The sequence below is a fragment of the Pygoscelis adeliae genome, unplaced genomic scaffold (assembly GCF_000699105.1).
Source record: "Pygoscelis adeliae isolate BGI_AS28 unplaced genomic scaffold, ASM69910v1 Scaffold377, whole genome shotgun sequence".
Lineage (NCBI taxonomy): Eukaryota > Metazoa > Chordata > Aves > Sphenisciformes > Spheniscidae > Pygoscelis > Pygoscelis adeliae.
This window is the reverse complement of record NW_008825210.1, coordinates 144725-166845: the sequence shown is the minus strand read 5'-3', so window position 1 is coordinate 166845 and position 22121 is coordinate 144725. Positions and strand designations below refer to the sequence as shown.

Below are 22121 nucleotides of genomic sequence, written 5' to 3'. Positions count from 1 at the left end.
TAATTGGGCATCCCAATTATGTGTAATCCTGTATGAATTAGTCACTACAATGGTTTCACTGAATAGGTCAAAACTATTGCAAAGAAAGAGACTTCTGCTTGGCATTAATTTATTGCTGCTTTTAATGAAACCACCATGAATAAATCTGGTCCATTTTTTATGAAGTTACCTACCTACCCATTAATTTCTTTTAATCGCAATTTTCAAACCATTCTGTCCTCCCATCTTTTCCTCTGTGTCCTGGTTTTGGCTGGGGTAGAGTTAATTTCCTTCCCAGTAGCTGGTGCAGTGCTGTGGTTTGGATTTAGGATGAGAACAATGTTGATAACACACCGATGTTTTAGCTGTTGCTGAGCAGTGCTTACACTAGTCAAGGACATTTCAGCTCCCCGTGCTCTACCCACTGAGAAGGCTGGAGGTGCACGAGAAGCTGGGAGGGGGCACAGCCAGGACAGCTGACCCCAACTGGCCAAAGGGACATTCCACACCATGGGACGTCATGCTCAGTACATAAACTGGGGAAAGCTGGCCGGGGGGGCCGCTGCTCGGGGACTGGCTGGGCATCGGTCGGTGGGTGGTGAGCAATTGCATCGTGTATCACTTGCTTTGTATATTATTATCATGATGATTTAATTGTATTTCAATTATTAAACTGTTTTTATCTCAACCCATGAGTTTTCTCACTTCTACTCTTCCAATTCTCTCCCCCATCCCACCGGGGAGTGGGTTGGGGGGGAGTGAGCGAGCGGCTGTGTGGGGCTCAGTTGCCGACTGAGGTTAAACCACGACACTCTGCCACTTATGTGGCAACCTTTTCCATATGCAAAATTATTCATATTTCTTGGTTTTAGATTTACCACCCTTGCTAAGGGTCCCACTTTATGGGTTCTTTCTCTCTGAAACAGCAAACTAGTGCATTTCATCCAACATGATAAAATTTTTGGTATGGATGTAGGACAATACCTGCTCCTAAAGTTCTATAAAGTTTTTATTACTCAGTGAAAGAGTACAGAACATAGTACACTTCAACTTGATACAAAGTCTTTGGGACCCCCCTCTCCTCTTGAATAATTGATATTTTCTTTGGTTTGATTCTATATCAAGCTGCCTGAAACGATGCCATACAGATAGTTTTAAAAAATGTGATCTCAGAACACTACTGCTAACACAAGACTGATTGTTTTAAAACCCAAAATTCACCTCTTGACTAGCATTTCTATTTGCAAATTTACTAAATGCAACGTTCAGCCTTTTTGTAGGGTAGGGGCCAGGTTTTCATGATCTTAATGGTATAGAACAGCCTGCCTTAATTAGGAAAGCATCATGCACATAGGAAGGGCAAGAGACCAAATATTTTTCATTAGATTCTCAGGCTAAGGCTAAACTATACAGGGATGTCCTTGCCAATGGCAGAATAGCAAGAGTTATGGGTATTTGCAACTTCTGCTAAATTTAAGAATCCAAGATGCTGGCTCGTGTGACTTGCAGGGCTCAGACTGATGTTGGAAGTCCAGATTCTCCGTCTCCCACGGTAGATGCTGAAAACTGCTGCCATCCCATACACGAAAGTGTTTTCTGTAACTTGGCTCAGCGATACCGCCACTAACATGAGGAAATGCTTGTTAAGTGTTTCCTCCAAAGCTGATTCCTTTCAACATGTTTTCATATTACCATATAGGGCTACCGCCTTACCCTACCTTCTACACCTCTACCGATTCAGTTGGTGATTCTGAATTTATGAGGATCAGAATGCCCTAAGCTGTTCTATTCATGTTTTATTCATGCTTTCAACCTCTCTTTTTATTTACCTGATACACCGCCTGCCAGAAGTAGTTTTTGGCAGACAGCAGATAACTCATTTTGTGAACATCTGCTTAAAATGTTTTATGAATAATTAGAGAAATCTGTAGGGTCTCTTCAATGGGGTTGAGCACTGACGATATCAAGGGATTTCTGATCCTCAACTTCTCCTCTTAATAAAATAAAGATCATCTTCTTTTAAAGAAAGTTCCTTCAGTATTTAAGTTATATCGCTATAGCAGAGCAAAAGAACCTATGTTAGGACCTGTTGGGCTCCAGTCATCTTTTTTGACATATTTCATTGCCTCCACTCTGATGGTGAAAGAGGGAATAATTCAAGCTATATATGAAAGAACAGCTTCATAAAAATGGAGGTGTGAGGAAAAGATTTGGGTAGGTAGGTAACTTCATAAAATGGGTAGGTAGGTAACTTCATAAAATCTTCACACTGCTGTGTGAAGATAAGATGCCACATTTTAAGAAAAGAAATGCTAACTTTAAGTAAGGGATGAGCACACACTTGTTTCATTAGTATATTTTACTTGCCAAAATAAGCAAATCAAAACAAAGTTTTTCAAAGTATGTTTATGCTTACCTATCAGTGCAGTTATTCATGCTCATTATGTTAGGGTTATCCAGAAACATCTGGTGTAGCTTAGATATTTGCACTATTTTTGCTCCAATCCAAATCTATCTGGAAAATCACTGTTCACTACTGGTGATCTGTTTCCATTTCAACAGCCTTTGTGTTATGGGGAAGCTCAGAATAACTATCTTCCACAGTACTTTAACCTACCTGAAAGCATCCAGTCTTTGAAATGTTTTCAGATATAGCATATTGAAAACATGTTTTCAACATGTTGATGCTTTCATTTTTAAGATTTTTTTTGGCATGTTTTTAGAATACGCAGAAATAACCAAAATAAGTTATTTAATAAGTCATTCCTCTTTTTCTTAGCTCCCTGGCAGACTAAATATTTCAGATCGTCCTCTTTATTTATATTTCTCTAGAGAAATATTCTCATTAAAAAGCAGCAACAGCATTTAAACCTTACAGAATTTCATCCAATGTGCCTGTGACACCAAATACCTGCCCCCCCCCGAGCTGTACTCAGGCTCCCAACAGTGCACAACAGCCATGAGACTATTTTTGAAGACGGGTCAGTTTTTGTAAATGGTACCCCTCTTGCCAACTCAGCAAATAAAAGTTACAGTTTTGGAACTGGAAGCCAATCTACTTCCAGCCTGGGGTTTATGATGGCTGTATATGCTACACAAACATTCTCATCGCTGTAGAAATACATACAATCATTGCAAGCCATTAACTGAGCCTACAGATGAAACTGTGTTATGATTGTCTCCTGTATCAGGCCTTTGAATTGCCTTTCGAGGGTTTTGTTCACAGCGAAAGGCACAAAATGAGCCTTCAGATAGTTAGCAACAGCATTAACTACACTTTCACCTTGCTCCACAGCAACGTCCGTACAATAATCCAAACTTTATTTTCTCTTCATCAGTATATTTCTTGGCTTGTCTGGGCTTAAATGAGCTATTCTGTAGCCATTAATTGGGTCCTTTTTTTTTTTTTTTTAATGGACCTCAACTAAACAAAACAAAAGTTCAGGGACAATTTCACATATTTCACAGCTTTATTTTCTTCCAGAAAAAAAAGCTTGTGATATTTTTCTGCCCAGTTCTAGTTTGTTCACTACAGGACAGCGTACACACCAGCACAGGGCAGCTGCTCCAGCAGGGCCACCACCTCAAGACATTACAGGCAAACTTTGAATAAAGTTTTAATTCTATAGAAGCATTACTATGTTGCATATATCAGGGTAATCCAGGAATTAAAGAAATAGAAATAAATGCTATCTCGCTTGCTTGAACAGAGGCAATTGGCCCTAATTCTTCACACTGTCTGAACTGCTTTGCCGTATGTCCCGAGGCGTGATGCTTATTTCCAACTCTGCTGCTGAGAGCGCAGGTTAAGAACTTCCTTCAGTAAACAGGCTGCTAAATCCGTTACCAGCAGTTTTACCTGAGCTGCTTCCTGTTCCTTCGTCCCTTTCTGCTTTTGAATGCTCTTATTTTTTGGCACCTTACTGCACGTTTATTTCATATATATTTACTTGTTTATTTTTACAAATGCTATAAAAGAGGGTAACAAATATCTGGCCTGGAAAGGAGAGTTAACAGTTTGCTCTGCATGTCACTAGATATCTTGCTTTTGCAGGTATTTCAGTGCCTGCAAATCTTCAGTATTTACACCCAGTGTTAATATTTAAGAACGAAGATTTATTGCGAGGTAAATAGGTATCACAGAGAAGAGAACACTGAAAATGTCATACCTGTTATTATTAAAATAATATATGTGGTCCTTTTTTTGGACTACATTTCTAAATTTCTTATCCGAGTGAACGGGGCGCACGGTTTTCTTTCCTCGGTTTACACCTTAAGAAAAGTGCAGCTTAAAAAAACCCCATAAATTATATGCACCGAAAGCTTTAAACACTACAGCACTTGCATTGCTAGACACAGCCTACTAATAGAGAAGATTTGCAGCAAATTTTAAACATAAATGAGGCTTACCTATGACGAATTACATCTTTATTAATTATATCGCACAGCTCAGCTAGCTTTAATCTAATCGAAGAATATGGGGCTGGTTATCCCTGTAGCTAAAGGAGAAAGACTTCTACTGGTGGCAACTCGCCCAGCGGGAGGAAAGCTGTTGGAGAGGCAGAACGGGGAGGTGACCACGTTTTCCAGCAGAAATCTTGACAGACTACGGATACAGCTTTCAGATGGCCAAATGTAACCGGGGCAGAGCGTGTTGATTTGTAGCTGTGTTTATTTTCTTGATAATTATCTTCTGTTTAAAAAGGACTCCAAGTGATGACAGCGCAAACAAAGTTAAGCATGCATCGAGTGGCTCGAGCAGATTCTTGCAAGTATTGTTGACTCACGCTAATTACAAAAAGGAAAAGTATACAAGCGAGTTTACACGGGAGGGTTCCTCCTCCATACCCAGTGGGCATTACAGGCATGCAAGTAAAAGAAAGCTGGAATAAAACACTACTACTAAGGATTTACCATAAAGTCAGAAGGACTTTAATTACAGTTGGCTCTTGTAATCATGCACCGGAGCTTTTCAGCAACTATTCGTCAGCAACATATTCAGCAAGAAATAGAAGTTATATCTGACTTTTCTTCTTCATGTAATGAATTACCTGGAGCTGGTGGAAAGCGTTTAGGGGACCGCTTCATGGAAAGTTCAGGATAAAAGGGAAAAATGTATCTTTTCTTTTTCCCTCCCCGACAGAGTATTCGGGGACCTTTCAGCTATGCGATGCTTTTGCAGCGAAGTTCACGTTCATGTTAAGCATATTCTCTTGGAATATTAAAATACAGAGGTGGAGACAGTCCAAAAGCAAGAAAGCTGATTAGCATTTCAGGCCTTCCGAGGTCAGTTCGCACCACGAAAATAGCGAGAGTCTGGAACAGCTTTTTAATAGGAGGAATGGGAGCAATACAACCTACCACGGTTTGGGATGGGACAGCATAATTTTATAAGCTATGGTTGCCAACGGAGCAGGGCACAGAGTTTAGTTTAGCGCACAAGGTTCCTTCCAGGCCATGTTGATAAGGGACTTGATGCCAAAAAAACAAATTAAAAAAAAAAAATCTCAGCCATTTCCTGGGATGGAACTGGCAGAGATCAGCTCACTTTGCGGAGGCAGAGGTGACCTCCCCGGCTGAGGAAGAGGGGCAGCTGCTGGTACCCAGACGGGGCGGCAGCAGGAGCAGGGCTGGCTTCGTCGGGCAGGTCAGGAGCCGCTTCAACTGCTGATGGCACTGAAGCAGCCTGGACATCTCTAGTCCAGCCCCTGCATCAGGGGCTGAAATGCAGCTACCTGGAAGATGAACTGCAGTTACTGTCTGAACGTGCGCAGATGGTTTAGTACAAGAAAGTGAAGAAGAGTCCAATCAATATCAAAGTGAAAATTGACGTGTGAATTTTAAATAGACAGAATGCAATTACCCAAATAGGAACTTGGCTCGGGCTCCAAGCGATCGAGGGTTTTATATCTGTATTTTGGAAGTTTTATGGGCTTACATAGCCATGCCATGTAAATATCAGAAACAAAATAATAGCTGTAATAAGAGAGCTGCTCAGACTGTGCTTTTGTGTAGTGATATAAGGATGAAATCTGCCTAGTTTAAAACTGTGCTGCCATAGGATAGAAACTGAAGCATTCAACATGATTTTTGCTGATGTAAAGAAAACAAACAAAACCAAAACAACAACAAAAAAACCCAACCCAAGAACTGAATGCACTGACGGTTCACATTCATCACGACGTGAGGTATCTAACTAATATTGAAAAACTGATATATAACCGTAGACCCTTAGCACAGTCCTTGTTAAAGATCAGTGCACATATCTGGGGGACACAGTATGCATTCTTTATAAATCCAAAGCAACCTAAGAAGCTACAGCACTATATCACCACCTTCTGCAGAGACCCGAGGTGCAGCTGCCTGAGGGAGCTCCCGGCCTTCCCCAGGGCTGCTTTGAGCAGGGTCACCCGAGAATGCTGAGAAGAGAAATACCTACACGCGACTAAGGCTGCTTAGTCCCGTCCTGCATCACTTGGTGGTGAATGGTCGTTTTTGGCACAAAGGACACCTGCTGAATCAGTGATTTGGTTCCCACAAAAAGAATTTAAAAAAATTCCCTAGAGGTCTCCTCGTAAAAAAATAGAAACACACTGATGTGGTTCAAACATACTTTTTTTTTTTTTAGCTCAAACAACTATATAATGCAAGATAGGATATTTAGGGAGTTGCATTTTGTCTTTAGAGTTTCATTTCTCCCCCTTGCAGTGCCTTCATAGCGTCCCTGTCAGTCTAGCACCCTGCGAGGGATGCATTTTAAAGTAGGAACAGCAATGTGGTGCTGTCAGATTTTGGCACCGATGCAGAATGATTTAGTTGTCTGCATGGGAGGAGTTTAGTTAAGAAATGACACAATTCCCAAGCTTATCCGATAGAGTTGTCCGAATTATTAGCTCCTGTTTGCTGTCTTTATTCAGAGAAAAATGTGCAAAAAAATTGAAATTATTTCTATTATGGTCTTCCTGAGTAACTACCTTCAGCAGCGTTGTTGCCTCAGCTGCCTAGAATTTTAAGCCACTAAGTACGTAACTGAATTTTCATTACACAACAATTTCTTACTCATTTCAGATAATTAATCCTAATAATTTTAAGTAATCCTATGGAGAGATCCGTTTCTCACTTACATAAGATCTGCCTCAGATGCTAATTCCAGTTGTGACAAAAGCTACGCACCCTCCATTTTCTCTTCTGCCTTTTTCCTCTGCTCCCACCCGTGTTGCCACATTGGGGTTTTTCCCCTTCTTCCTTAATGGGGTTTAAGTACAGAAGGAGTGGACAGGTTGAAGTCTTAAGATAATAACCTTTGAAGGTACCCAGAAGAAATCACCAAATTCTAAAGTGAATACTTAGATTTTTTTTTTTCCTTTTTCTATCCTATTCTATGAATTTAGACTATGTTCATACACTTAAGTCCCATTGCCCCACTGTAATTCCAGCTTATGAGGGTAACGTTTTTAGTTCCACAATGTGCCTTCCAAAGTAACATAAGCTAAAACAAGTAAACACCCTCTCTGTTGGAGAGAGATATATTTATTTATTTCAGGACATCAGTTGCAAAATAAATATTGGTGGAAATTCAGAAGTGACATTTGCTACTTTATTGTATGGTACTGAGCCGAAGCGATTTGCAAGCTGTGTGTTGCTTTAGAGTTACAGTTTGGCTGTTCTTGACTTCGAGGTTGGTACTTGGAAGCTGTGCCCGGGAAACCACTTAGTTACTAAGCAGCTCTGGGGGCCAGGGTTAGTCGAAATTTCAGCAGCTTTCCTGCCTGCAACAGAATCTATACAACCCTGTAAGACCAGCTTACAGAAGGGGGCCCTGAAGGGTTCTCCTAAATATAAAAAAAAAAAAAATCATGTGTAGAGCATTACACAACCCAGCTCACAAATCAGGTTTTTGTTCTGTTTATATGTCATTTGTAAATTCTGTGAAGAGCTCAAAACAAGCTGAATGTCATAAATCTTGACAGAAGCTCATACTGCTTATAACTTATATATTGTGAGAGGTATTGAGTAGTGCCACTGAGTTTTAAGAGGCTGAAAAGAAAGGGGAAGCAGCCTGGAGCCTAAAAACCAGAAATGGACTGATTAAAGGGGACGATAGATGTTTCTCCATGAGCAGAGGGTGTTCACGGAGTGTCGCCAGGTGCCCCAGTCAGACGAGCAAGGTAAGAGGCAGAGGGCAAGCGAACAAGGCTGAGACGTGCCATCCTGGGCAACCGGAGGAGCAGGTCGCGCCAGCCCCTCGAACAGGGGCTGCGGGAAGGAGCCGCAGGATCAGGCACAGTAAGCCCGGGCAGGTTTTACAGGCTTATGAGTACTAGCTCAAGACGGTCCTCGATGCATTTTTGCTTTGTATAACATTGTTGTTTACTGCAAATTCATGGTTTTAAGCAAATGCATACTTTATCCTTACATTCTCCCTAGTGATACCATTATTTCATTACTTTGTTTTTCTATCAAATATACACAAGTGGTTAATGAATCTGTTATTCAAAGGTGGATGGTAAACGTGTAAGGAACCTGCCATTTATGAGCCTTGGATTCCCAAGAGTGCTCAGGATAATAGCGATTATAGATGAGTAACATAAACTGCCAATTTTGGAGACATCTTTTCTGGCAGGCAGAAAACCTGTGGTGGAAGGGTGTGAGACTGGGTGACCTACAAGGTAACCCAATACACATGCTCCCAAGCTAGTGCTAGTCCCGATTCCGTGCCAAAACAGAAATACTAAAAATCCTCTGGAAACCTCTGATGGAACAGGAAGGGGGGGGAGAAATCTCACCAATGAAATCTATTCCATGCAAGTCATTGCGATCAGGAGTAATAACAAAGAGCAGACTCTGCTTCCTGGAGATCATAAGTGTTTTGGCAAGTTTCAGGCTGCATAAACGTAGCCCTAATAGCCTCTAATTATAGGCGGTTACTAGGTGATGCTACAGCAGTGGGAAAAGTAGGAGAGAGAGACTTAAATAAATAAAATCTGATCATTTTTGATAGTGTTGTGCAGGTCATCAGAAATAAGGGGTATTGGGGCATTAGTGCACCCTAGAGAAGTCCAACACCAGCTGTTTCTGTATCAGATGTAATCAAAAGTATGTACCTAAATGTAAGATATGATTTACCCCACAGTATTGCAGTATGCAAGCATAGGTGTTTGTCAAAGTGAGCAGCAAGAAGAAAACATCCGAGAGTCCCTCTAGAAAGACTGTAAAGGTAAAGTCTTGCTTCTTTCTAAATTAATTCTGTAATAAGAAATCTGTTTGAACTCTCAAAAGGTTTCTCTCAAAATAACCAAAGTGTAGCAGGGGTTCCCTACGCTAATTAACACTTTACTAGTAGAAAGGAGATTCACCACTAAATCCTTCTGTATTGATACTTAAAGATCAAGATTTGTTTGCATACAATGAGATAGTGGCTCCCCACCAAGGATTCAGATTTATAAGGCAGTAGTGTCAAACCTCTGCAAGTCCCAGGACTGAATCAGTCCTTACCAGCCATGAGTTGAAGACAAAACAAAACGGAAAAAACCCCCTGAGCTGAACATCTGTGGACTGTGTAAAGATTCAAAATTTATATCAAAATGGAGGCAGTGATCCCTCTTTAAAGTATCACAAATCTCAACCTAAGCCTGCTGGGTGTCAGAACACACCATCTGTTAAATTAATACAGTTTAATTAATCAAAGTTAAGTGTTCTTACATTTTTTCACTTCTGTATCTGAATATGCATTAATTCTAGAGAATAGTGTGTATCCTGCAACTGGATCTGGGAAGAATTCAGGATGATTAATGTGTTTACAGTGAACATCCAGCCAATGGAAATGTCGAATTGTAAGATATATGGGGAGATTTGCAAAAAATGCCAAATATAGCGCAGCAAATATTTAATGTACCCCGTAAGGTAACAGACAAGAATAAGGCCTGGGTATGGTAGCTGCCACCCAGGTGACCAACATGTGGCAAACATCCACATGACTGGTCCATATTCCTTGAACAATGTGCTGTGAAAGATTTTTCCACGGGGAGAACCTGTGTCCCCATAGTATGGCCAGGTAGTATGACCCCTAACTGTCCTCGATTCCTAGGTAATGTTTCCTGGTTTCAGATAAAGAGAAGATTTCCTAACAGTGCCTTTGAAATAGGTACGGGGGAGGAGACCTGCACTGAATTAGATCCCATACAGATCTAGCAACGTCGGGCCAACTGCCCTTGAATTCTCAATCCAATGACTGTGTTGTTTGCCTTGTACCAACACGTAGAGCCTCCATCCTGAAGGGCCTCACGGTGTGACATGTATAATATAGATGTCTGTCCTCATTGTCCCGTCCCCACAGCAAAGGTTTTCCAGTAACTTCATAAATGGTTGATAATGTTTGGATTTTATCCATCGCTGTACTTACTCACATTGCTACTCAAGCAAAACACCTATGCTACAGGTTATCATGGAAAAAATTATCTGATGGAGTTAGTAGTAGTTCATACAAAATAGTCACTCTATTTAGAAAAATATACATGATACAATCTAGTTTCTGCAGGTGGAGGTTTTTTGTATAGTACGGAAATCTGGATAATATTTTTGAAATGAAACACAATGCTAGATTGAAGTGGAGGATTAATCTTGTCAATTAAACCAGATGTCGATGTTTCATAGCTACCCCTCTGGTAGTGCAGAGGACCGCTGAGCTGGAGAGCTGGGCTGGACATCCCTGCGCTGGAAAGGTGCTATTTGTACAGGAGATTATGATGTGAACAAAGCTTTTTTTCTTCATTGCGAATTATGCTGAAGGACTACTCCAGGGGACAGAAATAGATTAAATAAAAGGAGGAAACAGCCATAATCATATTAGTAATAAACAAAAATATGAACTGAGGTTGAAAGTCAAATTTTAAAAGAAAGCAGGTTAAGGCCCCGGAGGATCACAACAGAGGACTCCTGGATCTGCAGTTAGTAACAAATGCAGACACCGTGCACAACCCTGAGCAAGGGTTCATCTCAGGGCCTCGCAGCTCCTCGCGTGAATGCAGTCACCAGCCCTGCTACTGAATTTGGAAATTACTGGGTGGGGGCCTTCTGCCCAAGCAAAAGAGAGTTCAGGATTGAACAGAAGGCGAAGAGAAGAAAGGGAGGAAAAAGAGAAAGAGAATAGTGTAGCTCTGCATGTGTAGATGCCTCACTCAGTCCTCCAAGTATAGCAACTCATTTCTATGAGACAAAGCTTGCACGCTTTCTGCTGGCATGCAGCCGGTAATGGCTGTAGTGGCAGTGTAATAACTTTTTTTTTAAGCCTGCATGATACATAAAAATGGGTAAGACTACAGAATTTACTGAGTAGCTGAGTACCACAGAACTAGACTTCAAAAAAAAATTTTTTTTTTTTGAAGATAAGATCAGATAATGCAACTTAGGCTATTTTTCAGGACATGATTAGCTCTCCTCCCCAGTGGCACCTTCCAGGGGACACGTGGGAAGCATTCCTGACGGACAGAAACTGCACAGCTGCTTCTCCTTTCTGTGACCAGTCCTTCCTACCCCACCGTGACGTGGCAAAGTAATAAAAAAAACCCTGATACTAAACAACTGATTTTTGCTTTGCTGTGTCTCTCTTTCCATCTTGTGCTCCTAAGATCACAGTTCACTGTCATCTCATCAACGAGATCTCAGTGTGATTCAACAGACAGAGATTTACATAGACAGTACCAGAAATATCAAAAAGAAATGCTAATTAAAATTTTCCTCAGCTCAGCAGAAGTCATCCGCCTGTGCTTCTGGAAGCCCGCTGCGCGCTATCATTGCTCAATGCCTTTCACCATGGTCAAGGCAGGCAGAAAGGTGACACAAAATGAAAAGGCATAATAGTATAAGAGGTATAAGAAAAAAAACAAAAGAAGGATATAGAACATCCTCCACTTTCCAGTGGGTGAGGGAAGAAGTCGGACACGGCAGCATTAGCTCCCACCTCCACGTGCCCCAGAGGCAGCTCACAGCTTTCTCCGGGTGCTCTCAAACAGCCTGCACGCAGCACTGCCGAGCACGTTTCCTTCAACACACGCTAGGCCAAGCTTGCATTTACACCAATTACATTAGCAGAGATTTAATCTGGTTGCAAATTGTTCCTGAGATCAATGGAGCACACAGTGCAGTTAGTTATTGAAACAAGGCCAAAACTACAAAAAAACCGAGACCTGGACTGCCGCGGTCAGACTCACGGTTTCAGAAGTGGCTCTGCATTTTGCCAAACACATGAGCTTATGCAGGTGCATCTGCGACCAGTTCTTCAAAGGCAGAACAGGTAAATCAGGCTCTTTAACCTGATCCCTTATCCTGCCTCAATGACTTACACACCAAGAAGCTGAAGGACCCTGTTCATCTACCACAGGGCTCAGCAGTGCCATCACTCATCTTAAAAACAGCTGTCTCCAACCTTCAGTTCAGTTCTTTATCTCATTTCCACCTTATCATTTCTCAGTTCTCCTTAACCCTAGGGCATTTGGGCAAGCCCATATCAGCTCCTGCTGCCTGCAGTCTCCACCCAGACACACACAGGCATTACTTTAAGAGGGTGAGGATAGAGGGTACGTGAGCAGGACAGGGAAGATGGGCCATGAGTACCGTCAATAAGAAAGCAAAGTTGTGGATGTTGCCATTGAAGAACATGGGGTTGGAGCAGCAGCCCACTTAAACACCATTTAAAAAAACACCCCAAAAGTGCTCTCTTGCCCAGATATAAAGCAGTGGCCAGGTGGAAGTGCCTAGCAGGCTGGTGGTCAGACCACTCTCTCTTCATCTCTCTAAGTGCAACTGGTTTCCCCACCAAGCGTGAAACACCTGGTCCTTATTGCCGTTGTGGTCTACATTTACCTAATCATCGAGAGGAGGACCAGAGCGGGCAGCACTGGAGACACACAGGTGATGGTGATTAGGGCAATCTTCTCAGAGGTGAGATCGGGTTTAAATTTCTTCAGAGAGGAAAAGAAATTGGAGATTTGTTTCTCTTTATTCTGCATAAGCAACTACTGAGCTATTGTTTAAGTAGAGACACAGGAGAGGAAAGAAGAGCAGTTATTCTTCCTGGAGCAGGATTGTGAATGTTATCCCTCCAAAGCATGTCATGCAACTGAATTCATCTGGGTGTTTCACTTTGGTGAGAAAGAGTGAAGAAAAAAATAAATCAGTTTCACCTGTTCTATTTTTTTTGTCTCCTTTGTGTTTTAGTTCATGGGATAAAGCAATTTAGGTAATAAAGTCAAGCAGAAAGCAAGTATTCCCTCCATATTCTTTGCACTATAGCAAGCAGGAGCAGATTCAGCTGCTCATGCAGCCCTGCTTTGCGCCTTGTATAATCATTCACACCTGTGAAAACTGTGTTTAATAATACACCTTCCCTGGAAGGGGAGCATTTTGTACGTACTGAGCACGGGCACAAACAACAGCTCACTGCTCAGGGCAGCAAGGTATTCACTTCTCCATCTGTTTTTCTCTGTGTGTGAAGAGGCTAATTCAGAATACCCCTGACGTGGTCGCACAGATCACTTAGCCAAATACATGTCAGAGACAATTAGTGAAAAAGGGAAGAAGGCTTTCCTTTGGGGGCTCTGAAGGCAAGTAGAGGACAGGCGTTAGCCGAGCGGTGTGAGTCAGGGGGACTTCGTTCTATATCTGAGGCGTGGCTCAGCTTTAGCCATAAAGTTATCAAAAAATACAATGTTGAGTTTTGTTTGGGTTAGTGGTTCATTCCCAAATGCTTCAGTGATTTATGACCCTAAGACTGAAAAAAAAGAATTGCCTTGTCTTCCTGCTAGAACTGTGTCCTTCTGAGTCAGGGTGAAGAGTAGGTCATTGGTTAGGGTGAAGGTCTGGGACAAGAAAGATCTTGTTTCTTCCCCTGTTCCATCATAAACTTCCCATGTGACTTTAGAAAATTATTTTCATCTGTATCTGTAATGCTATTGAGGTAACTAGTTCAGATTCAGAAGATAATGAGTCTCTGAAAAAGGTGGAAAAGCACTTTGCTCCTTCGCTGGGGAATGGTGAGGATGAATATATGGGATTTTGACTAGCTCAGCTATCAGAGTAACAAGTTGATCAATAGCTAGACCAGATTCAAGCTATCTGTTGATGGATGGCATGCAGGGATATACCAATGGAGTTCAGCAAAAATTTAATGAAGCTTTTGCACAGCAGGATCTAACAGCTATTATCACCTCGCTACTTTACGCATTCATCAGTTGATTCTTGAGGTGCTGGGAGGAAGAGGAAAAAACAGACTTTTTTTTTTTTTCTGTTTCAAGCTGATGTTCTGATTAAATAACTAATTTGATTGTAATTAAATTGCTGAGATTGTGTGCACAGCATTCCCAACTGCTTGCCACAGTGTGCTAGCTCACATTCCTGAAGGACTGGAGCAGGTCTCCAAAAGCAGACTGTGGTTCCTGAGGATTGCAGGACTGGAGATGTCCTCCTGCTCATTTCATCAGGTTTGAGCAGGCTGAGCTAGAAAGATCTAGAAGTTACTGGTAGCTGAACTCCCAAGAGAACAAGGCAATTTTACCCTGCTAAAGCTGAGCAGGTTGTTAAAGGGTAAGATTCCCTGTTCCCTTCTTACCAGAGATGGTGATGCTCCCGTTGCTCAGTTTCCTTTGTTACTGTTCACTTGCACTGTGCTAGAAAAAGGAAAACCGTTCAACACAGGCAGACGCGGGGATGGGTTCAGACAAATTTACCAAGGAAGCATGAGACGTTAATGGTCAGCATGATAAGTAGCAGAAGGAAATGGCCGTTTTCACTTTGACTCCCTTTAATTGCTAGCAGTTCAATAGCATAAATCGCAAAAGTTCACACTAGAAGACCTGCAGCAAAGCCTACAAGGCATTGCAGAAGTGGATGCTGCTACCATTACGTCCTGGGAGCTATGACTATATTTCAGACAGTCCTGTGCTAAGAGAAGACTGAACTTCCCGATTTCAGCATCCTCCTACTTCACCCTGGCTGCTCCTTCCCTGGGGTTAAATACTAGGGATATTTTCTCACTTCCCCAAATACCAATACCATTTCCCAGACAATCGTTTACACATCTATGGAAACAGGCATTGCTGAAGGCTATATTGAGATGATTAATATGGAACCCCCTGCATACGTCAACTTGAGCCTCGCTCTGCAAGGCCTCTGATGCCAGTTGGATTTGGAAACCAGTTCTGCTAATTTTTGCCAGCTTTGTGAATGTCTTTCTCGATCCTCTGCATGGCTTTGGGTATTTTTCTCCCTGGTGCCTCCTTCTCCTGATTTCTCATTTTCTCTGACCAGTGAAATCCAGTAAGCAGCACTGAAAGTTGCTAAAGTCCATGAACCTTCACATTTGTGGAGGATTGTTGCCAACTCTGCAGAAATTCAGGATATATATGTATAAGTAATCATCATTAGATATGCATGGATGCATATGGGTCACGAGCAATGTATACACACACGCGCGTATGTAGGTGAATACAGATGCCCTTTCAAAAGAAAGTTTGCTTCAGTTTGCTAATGTGTACAGTATTTGTATTCTCATAAATTTCTCTTAACTGTATTTTTACTAGAACCACAGCAGGTTGTCAAGCATAATAGTTTTTATCAGCAAAAATAAATTCACAAATGTAATTTCCTTTCAAATACTGAGTCAATTTCTTTCTGGGTAGTTTTTATTCCAGATTTCTCTCTTAGTGACTATCATTTAATTTCAGAAAAGCTTATTGCTGCAGTGCACTGACTTTGGAGATAATTTTGTAAACTATTTAAAAGAAAACGGACATAAGGTTTTCTTGTTCAAATCTTTACTACTTATCAACTTTCTTCCTGAAATTCCCATACAGATAACATTGCCTGTCCTAGGTGTATATGACAGTAACTATTGAAAGAAACACCAGAAATAATTAAATTTACAGTTGAGACTATTATTCCTATTCTTATCGATTTGTGAATGACACAAACCCCGATGTTTAGATTAGTACTGAGAGTCCTAATTTTTCTGTTTTTCGCTACTGTAGGTAATGGCAACTATGCAGAGCATGTGCATAGTGGGGGGAAAAAAAAAATATCCAAGCAATAGCCTTTTTACCTGTGCTTTGAAAGTGTAACTTTAATTGAACAGACGTAGTTCAAAGCAAGAAAGATAGGTTTTGATTCAGCTCTAGGGTTTCTATGTTCAGATGGAAATCCCCATGGCTGGATGATACCAAGTACTGATTTGGTGTACAGTACAGCCTATCACTTCAGGTTTGCGTAGAAAATGTTGAGGGGCTGACTTCACAGCTAAGAGACGGTGACATCAGGCATCATCTGCCTCAGCGAGCCTCGAAAAAGCACCATAAACTCAATCCCTTGTGCCATGGATATTGGGTCTGTGTGCCTCAGCCAGATCCTATGGACAGATCCAGACTTGATGGTTGTAAAGCCCAAGCGTCTGCTCCATTACATTCCCCGTGCCCGTCACAGCAGCAGAATAAAGTCTCCACCTGTAAACCACTTTCTGGGCACATACGGGTAAATTTTTCAGAGTGTGTTTGGATCTCGGTGAATTCCACTCTAATCAATAGACTCTGGATGCTTAACATGTTTACCGCTTTAGCTAATGTTAAATCCACTTGTACTCCTCGCATAAGGAAAAAAGGATGTATTCAGGCAAGCCTGCTTTGTAGGCTTTGGAGTTGCTCTGAATCTTAGCTACAGTTCTCTCAGACACATGCACTCCTTGATTACAAAGTCACCATTAAAATTACATTATAGGATGTGCACGGGGTCAACAATACTAGTAAACAAGAGGAAAAAGCAACCATTAAAAGACATTTGCTGGCGGGTAAGCTTTGTAGGCTTAGAGGAGGCCAGGTAGGTCACTGAATGTGAAATAGTAAGATCAAGAAATATAATCAATTATTAATTGTCATAATTTATTATTTATTCCTGCAGCGCTACAGTTTACCTAGAGATTTATAGGCAAACAAAAGGATCGGGGTATTCAAATCAAACTTACATTCTGACATTTTAGTTTTGTATCATTTATAGCCAGTGTTGTATCATAAATTTAGGGCAGCATTCAAAGGACGCTCAAGTCAATGGCAAATCTCTCTCATAATTAAGACGGTAGCCAGTTAAGGTTTTCTAATCAGCTTTATTCCTGCCATCCCAGCGCATGACTATATCTACAAACCAGATTAACCTCCTGGCTTCCAAACTGTCTTACACTCCTCAGTGTACTCAGCAGTATTTTTCAAGGATATAGTATATACAGAGGATTTTACATTATTTTTTACTTTCAAAACATTGTCTGGAAATCTTGTTCCCCGTTTCCAGTGGGGATAGAGTGGGGGGGTAAGTGCTAACACTGCAATATCCACTGTTGTTTGGATTGAGATACTGGAAAATTAAAAGTAAGTCTTAGATAAAAATTGGAGTTATTTGACCCCATATATTTAAGCTTATGTTCATATAGATATAGTCTGAATTAACAGTCACCTTGGTCTTATAAAATCTTGTTCACACGAGGAGTTTTAATCATAAGAGCAATGATCTGTAGATCTAGATCTTGTGTCCACTCGGTTTAGGCTGATATCTTTAAGATGTACACACCCACCCACCTTTTACCATCCCTTTGCAGATCGGGGTGGATACTAGTCTCAATGGAAGTGAAGGGAATTTTTCCTTTTGATGGATACAAGCATTTCATTCCTGGTGAAAACAATTCATTATATAAAGCTAGGAAAGGACATATTTTTGCAGGATTAAATCCTTGGAAAATGTTGCTCTATATTGCAAACTGAATTATAGAGGCTTAGTTGTATGTTTTCAGTGAATTCTGAGGAAAAGGAATTTTGTTAAGCTTTGCCTTCTGTAAACAATGACTAACCTATCCGTTCATTAACAGTAAAAAAAAATTATGTTGAATGAGACAGACTTTTAAAAAATCTACCGTTCACTAACGTTGTTCCTTATTCATCCAAAACCAGCATTTCACCTCGTGTATTACATCAAACTAAGGACCAATTAATTTGTTCAGCCACAGTCTGGACTAAAATAAGTCAGTGCAAGTCTATTAAAAGAGAGGAGCTCAGTGGTTTCACATCAGCAGAGGAAACACGTTGTTTTTAAACACAAGATGCTGACAGAAAGCTGACAGCCACAACTATGAGAGGTAAAACGCCGCAGCGGTAGATGTGTATGTTATTTATCTGTTTAATTAAAGGCCAAACAAATTCCAGCTTGGAGGGCAGGGAACATTTGGCATCCCCAGAACCTGTTGCCTAAACCCCTTGGGAAGTAAAACTCATCCAGATACACAAAATGAAAGCCAAGTGCTAGGCTTTTTCAGAGCATCACTGAGGATCCAAAAGCTGGAGGAGGTTGCTGTAAAGAGCGTATAGTGCCTAATATTTTCGTTCTGCAATCCAGAATTAGGCGTTGCCTGGCAAATAAAGAGGGAGCCAATAATTTTATTTCTAAACATTAATACGGAAAAAAAAAAGTCCAATATTCCTTATTAATGAGACCTTTGTTCGTTTTTATGAGTCCCCCTGAACTTCAGAAGAGTGTGCTGGTGATGGAGCACACACCGGGTATTTACAAGCGAGGAGAAATGAATAGCCTGTCTGATTCTGACAAATTATCCTTGGAGAGGAAAATAACTCCATAAGAAATATAGTTGGTGTTAAACTTAATAAAAACAGACCCTGATGGACTCCCCTTGGAATTGTGGCAGACCTTTCCCATGCACTCTATCCCCAGTCCTGTCAGAGAGCCCCTGTGAACTTATAATACATATGAAAAAAATATTCTTTTCAGCCATTAAAACATAATTACTTTTCCCTTCCCCCAGAAAACAGAAAGAGAAACTTGCAGGTAAGGCCCTATCTGATATTGTAACTGCTGGATGAAGAACTTACTTACAATTCCAGCTAAAATATGAGGAGCTTAAGAACCTACTCACTTTTTTTCCAGAGACTCAGCAAGATATAGGTTAAGAAGAATTTGCTGCTCTACTGGGAAATCCGAAGAATTTGCTTACTGCAAGGAAAAGCCATGCGTACTGTCCAGCTCCATGCAAAAGCATTTGAAAGGGTCATATAGAGATACTGCATACCTTAAACTTTTTGAAAATATGTGTATGCAGGATACATTGAACGTTAATCTCTGTCGTAAAGAAGATGCATCACCTTTCATCCATTTTGGTGAGCATTTGTCAAGATTTTGACTATTTTTGCAAGCAGCTGGTGTGTGCTGGGGCTCTGAGAGCCATTACTCGTCCTTAGGAAATGAATTGCCTTTCCAGAGAGACGCAGGTAAGGGTGGAAAAATGAAAGTTACTGCAGCACACAGAGAGGTGCAGGGGTGGCAGTGAGAGATGAAATCATGGCATCCCGGGTTTGAAAGCCACAGGTTGTGTTAAAAATGTGCCTACTGGAAAGACCATCAGGAAGGAGCCAGGTCTTTCAGCTGGTCTGTTGGGACATCGCTGTAAATAGGCAGTGTGATTCAAACTCGGACTTACCTGCAGCTTCTGATTTTGGGGTTCTGGGGTCACTCTGTAGCAGCAGTTGTCACGCTGCGGTGGTGGCTTCGGGTCCTCTTCTCCATCACTGCCCGCCTGCCGCGCAGGAGGGCGCGGGGTCCCGTTTCTGGGCGGCTGAGGCACAGCAGCGTCCGTCTGCTACAAGCGCTGACTTATTTTGTGGTCACCATCATCCATAGATTATATTAAGCCCTGTTAAAACTGTAAATTTAACAGCAAGTGTGTAGTGGTAGAAGCCTCTTTTGCATGGTTTATGGAGATCTGGATGGATTTATTTCTTCCACCCAGAAATTTTTTTCACTAACGCTCAAAGATTTACAGTCCCCCATGTCAGGAAAAAGTCTACTCCCAGCTTCATTTGAGTATCTGTTGATAGATCAACAGATCTTTCTGCTAGGAAATGCTCCCTTTGCCTCTTCCTTGCTCGTCTGACACATGGACTATGTGGGCTCAAAAGCACCTAGTTCCCATAGACGTTCTCTTTGGGGAGGAAAAACAAACAAACAAACAAGTAAAAAAAAAAAAAGTCAGTTGATTTACTTTCTGTATAGGGCACATTCCAAATGTTGAATATTGCATTACGTCCACAGCAAGGATTCCAGGCTTAAGTTGTCTGATATTAACAGACTAATGGCATGTTATGGAATTGATTTTCCATCAGCCTTTTCAGGGATATCACTCCTCCTTTGTTCTTCTAATAGATAACATCACCTTCTATAACCTCTCCTCTCTGTATCTATTAACTGGCACGTGTATTCCTTCCCTTCCCCTTCACTTATCAATCTAGTTTTTCAAATGAGTAATATCTTAATAGTAAAGAGACAGGTGAGATCCAGATGTGAACATTTTTCACAAAGAAGAAAAATTGCTGGGCTGAGACTGATGCTTTCATGATACAGACAGAATAGCGGGCGCAGTACACTATAGCCACCAGCCTTGGGTTTGATATAAAATTACAGCTTAGTGTTAAGAATCTGATTTAAGAGAGTACCTCAATCCAGGGTTTTGAAATTATATCTAAGCTATTAATTCCAATTAGTTTCTCTCAGATGCCTTTGCACTAGTATTAAAATACGCATATTAAATAATAATCTAAATTTTAAAATACATCCTGGACGATTTCCGTGGCCTTTGGGTTAAGCCCTAATTGATTTATACCAGTAAAATACTTAATATATTTTAAATTGTACAAGGAGAGGACTTTTCTGGGACATCTGAATCCTCGCAAGTAAAGAAGCAGCTAAGAAATGGTGGAAGATTTTGCAATGTGTTATTAATATATATTACAGACAGGGGAGAAACAAACTCCAAATATTTTTCTGGGAGACTTTTGGTTACATTTCGATTGCCTCTCCAAACATAACAGAAGCTCCAAGTGATGTACTTATCCCTGAAGTAAACATACTCCCATATACATGGGGAAATATTTTCTGTTGAAATTAGCAAGTTGTTAAATTGATCTCACCTGGTCCGTCTTTAATGTATTCTACTCTGTTCGCAATCTGTAATGCCATCCAGAGTTATGCAAAGCTGACTGAAGGTTGTGCCAAGTTCAAATGAAGTGTCTATTTATCAATTGTAGGTTTCCTGCTGGAGCCTGAGATGTTAATATTGAATATGCCTAATAGCATTTTTCAAACTCAAACAGTCCTGGCTTATTGCTGAGCATTTTGAAACAGAAATCTCAACTGTTATGGGCATTCTGCATTAGAAAATGCCTACCCAGCTTCCTGTAATTATAAGTTTTTGTAATGTACAGTTCTCCCCGTAAGACTAACCAGAGAAAGGGATTGAGAAGTCCAGGTTGTCCACAAAACAGGCATCAGAGTTTAGTGTTGTATGGCCCAAAGAATGTTTGCAAACTATATAATAGCTATATACGATACTTCCTGGAGGCCGTTAATTATTTACTTTGCTTACATCTGTCTTAGGAGAGAAGTGTAAACTACTGATACTGTAATGAAAATTGCTCTTTTCTTCACGTATGCCTTTGTCATCCTAATACACCTTGAAATTGGATGAGAATTTAAAAACTATAATCCTGTTTGCCTAAAAACCCAAAGCCTATTGAATCCAGCTCATCTTGCTGTCCCGTCCTCCCTCATATATCTTTTGAGCTCCATGACCAATTTTAACCAATTTTCAGTGATTGTGTATCCATCTCAAAAATAAGATATTTCTCCAAGTTCCACAAAAACAGAAATGAAGAAAAGCCTGCATTAGGAACACACACTGCTTTTGTATTAAAAACAGGAAAAAAGAGAGAGGCAAAATACCTTCATTTGTCCTGTCCCTTTCCTCCTACACAGGAAGGAGATGTTACGAATGCCTCCTTTGTGTGAAAAACTTCTGATGGAGTTCTCACTTTATTAGGCACCAGAGAATCCAACTACAAGAGACAAAACCATAAGAAAGCAGGCTTCATTAGTTTCATTGCTCATGGAAGCGCTTGTTAATACAGACACTCCATTTTTAAAATGCGATTCTCTGAGCACAGAGGCTGTCTAGTGGAATTAAAGCTACGTAGAAGATGGGCCCCTTGCCAGTTCAAAGGAACACAAATTAAGGCTCCGATGTTGGTAGCGTTTATGCGCGCGCTTAATTT

General features: G+C 40.9%; 1 protein-coding gene across 1 annotated transcript in view; it reads right to left on the bottom strand.

Annotated features, from left to right (window-relative positions):
• The window catches only part of CNTN3 (contactin 3 (plasmacytoma associated)), a 159632-nt gene extending 138602 nt beyond the window's left edge, over positions 1 to 21030 (bottom strand). The window contains exon 1 of the mRNA XM_009329013.1: positions 20982 to 21030. Within this exon, the coding sequence (XP_009327288.1) occupies positions 20982 to 21030 (49 nt within the window). The remainder of the gene's footprint in view (positions 1 to 20981) is intronic.
• Positions 21031 to 22121: the final 1091 nt, after the last annotated feature.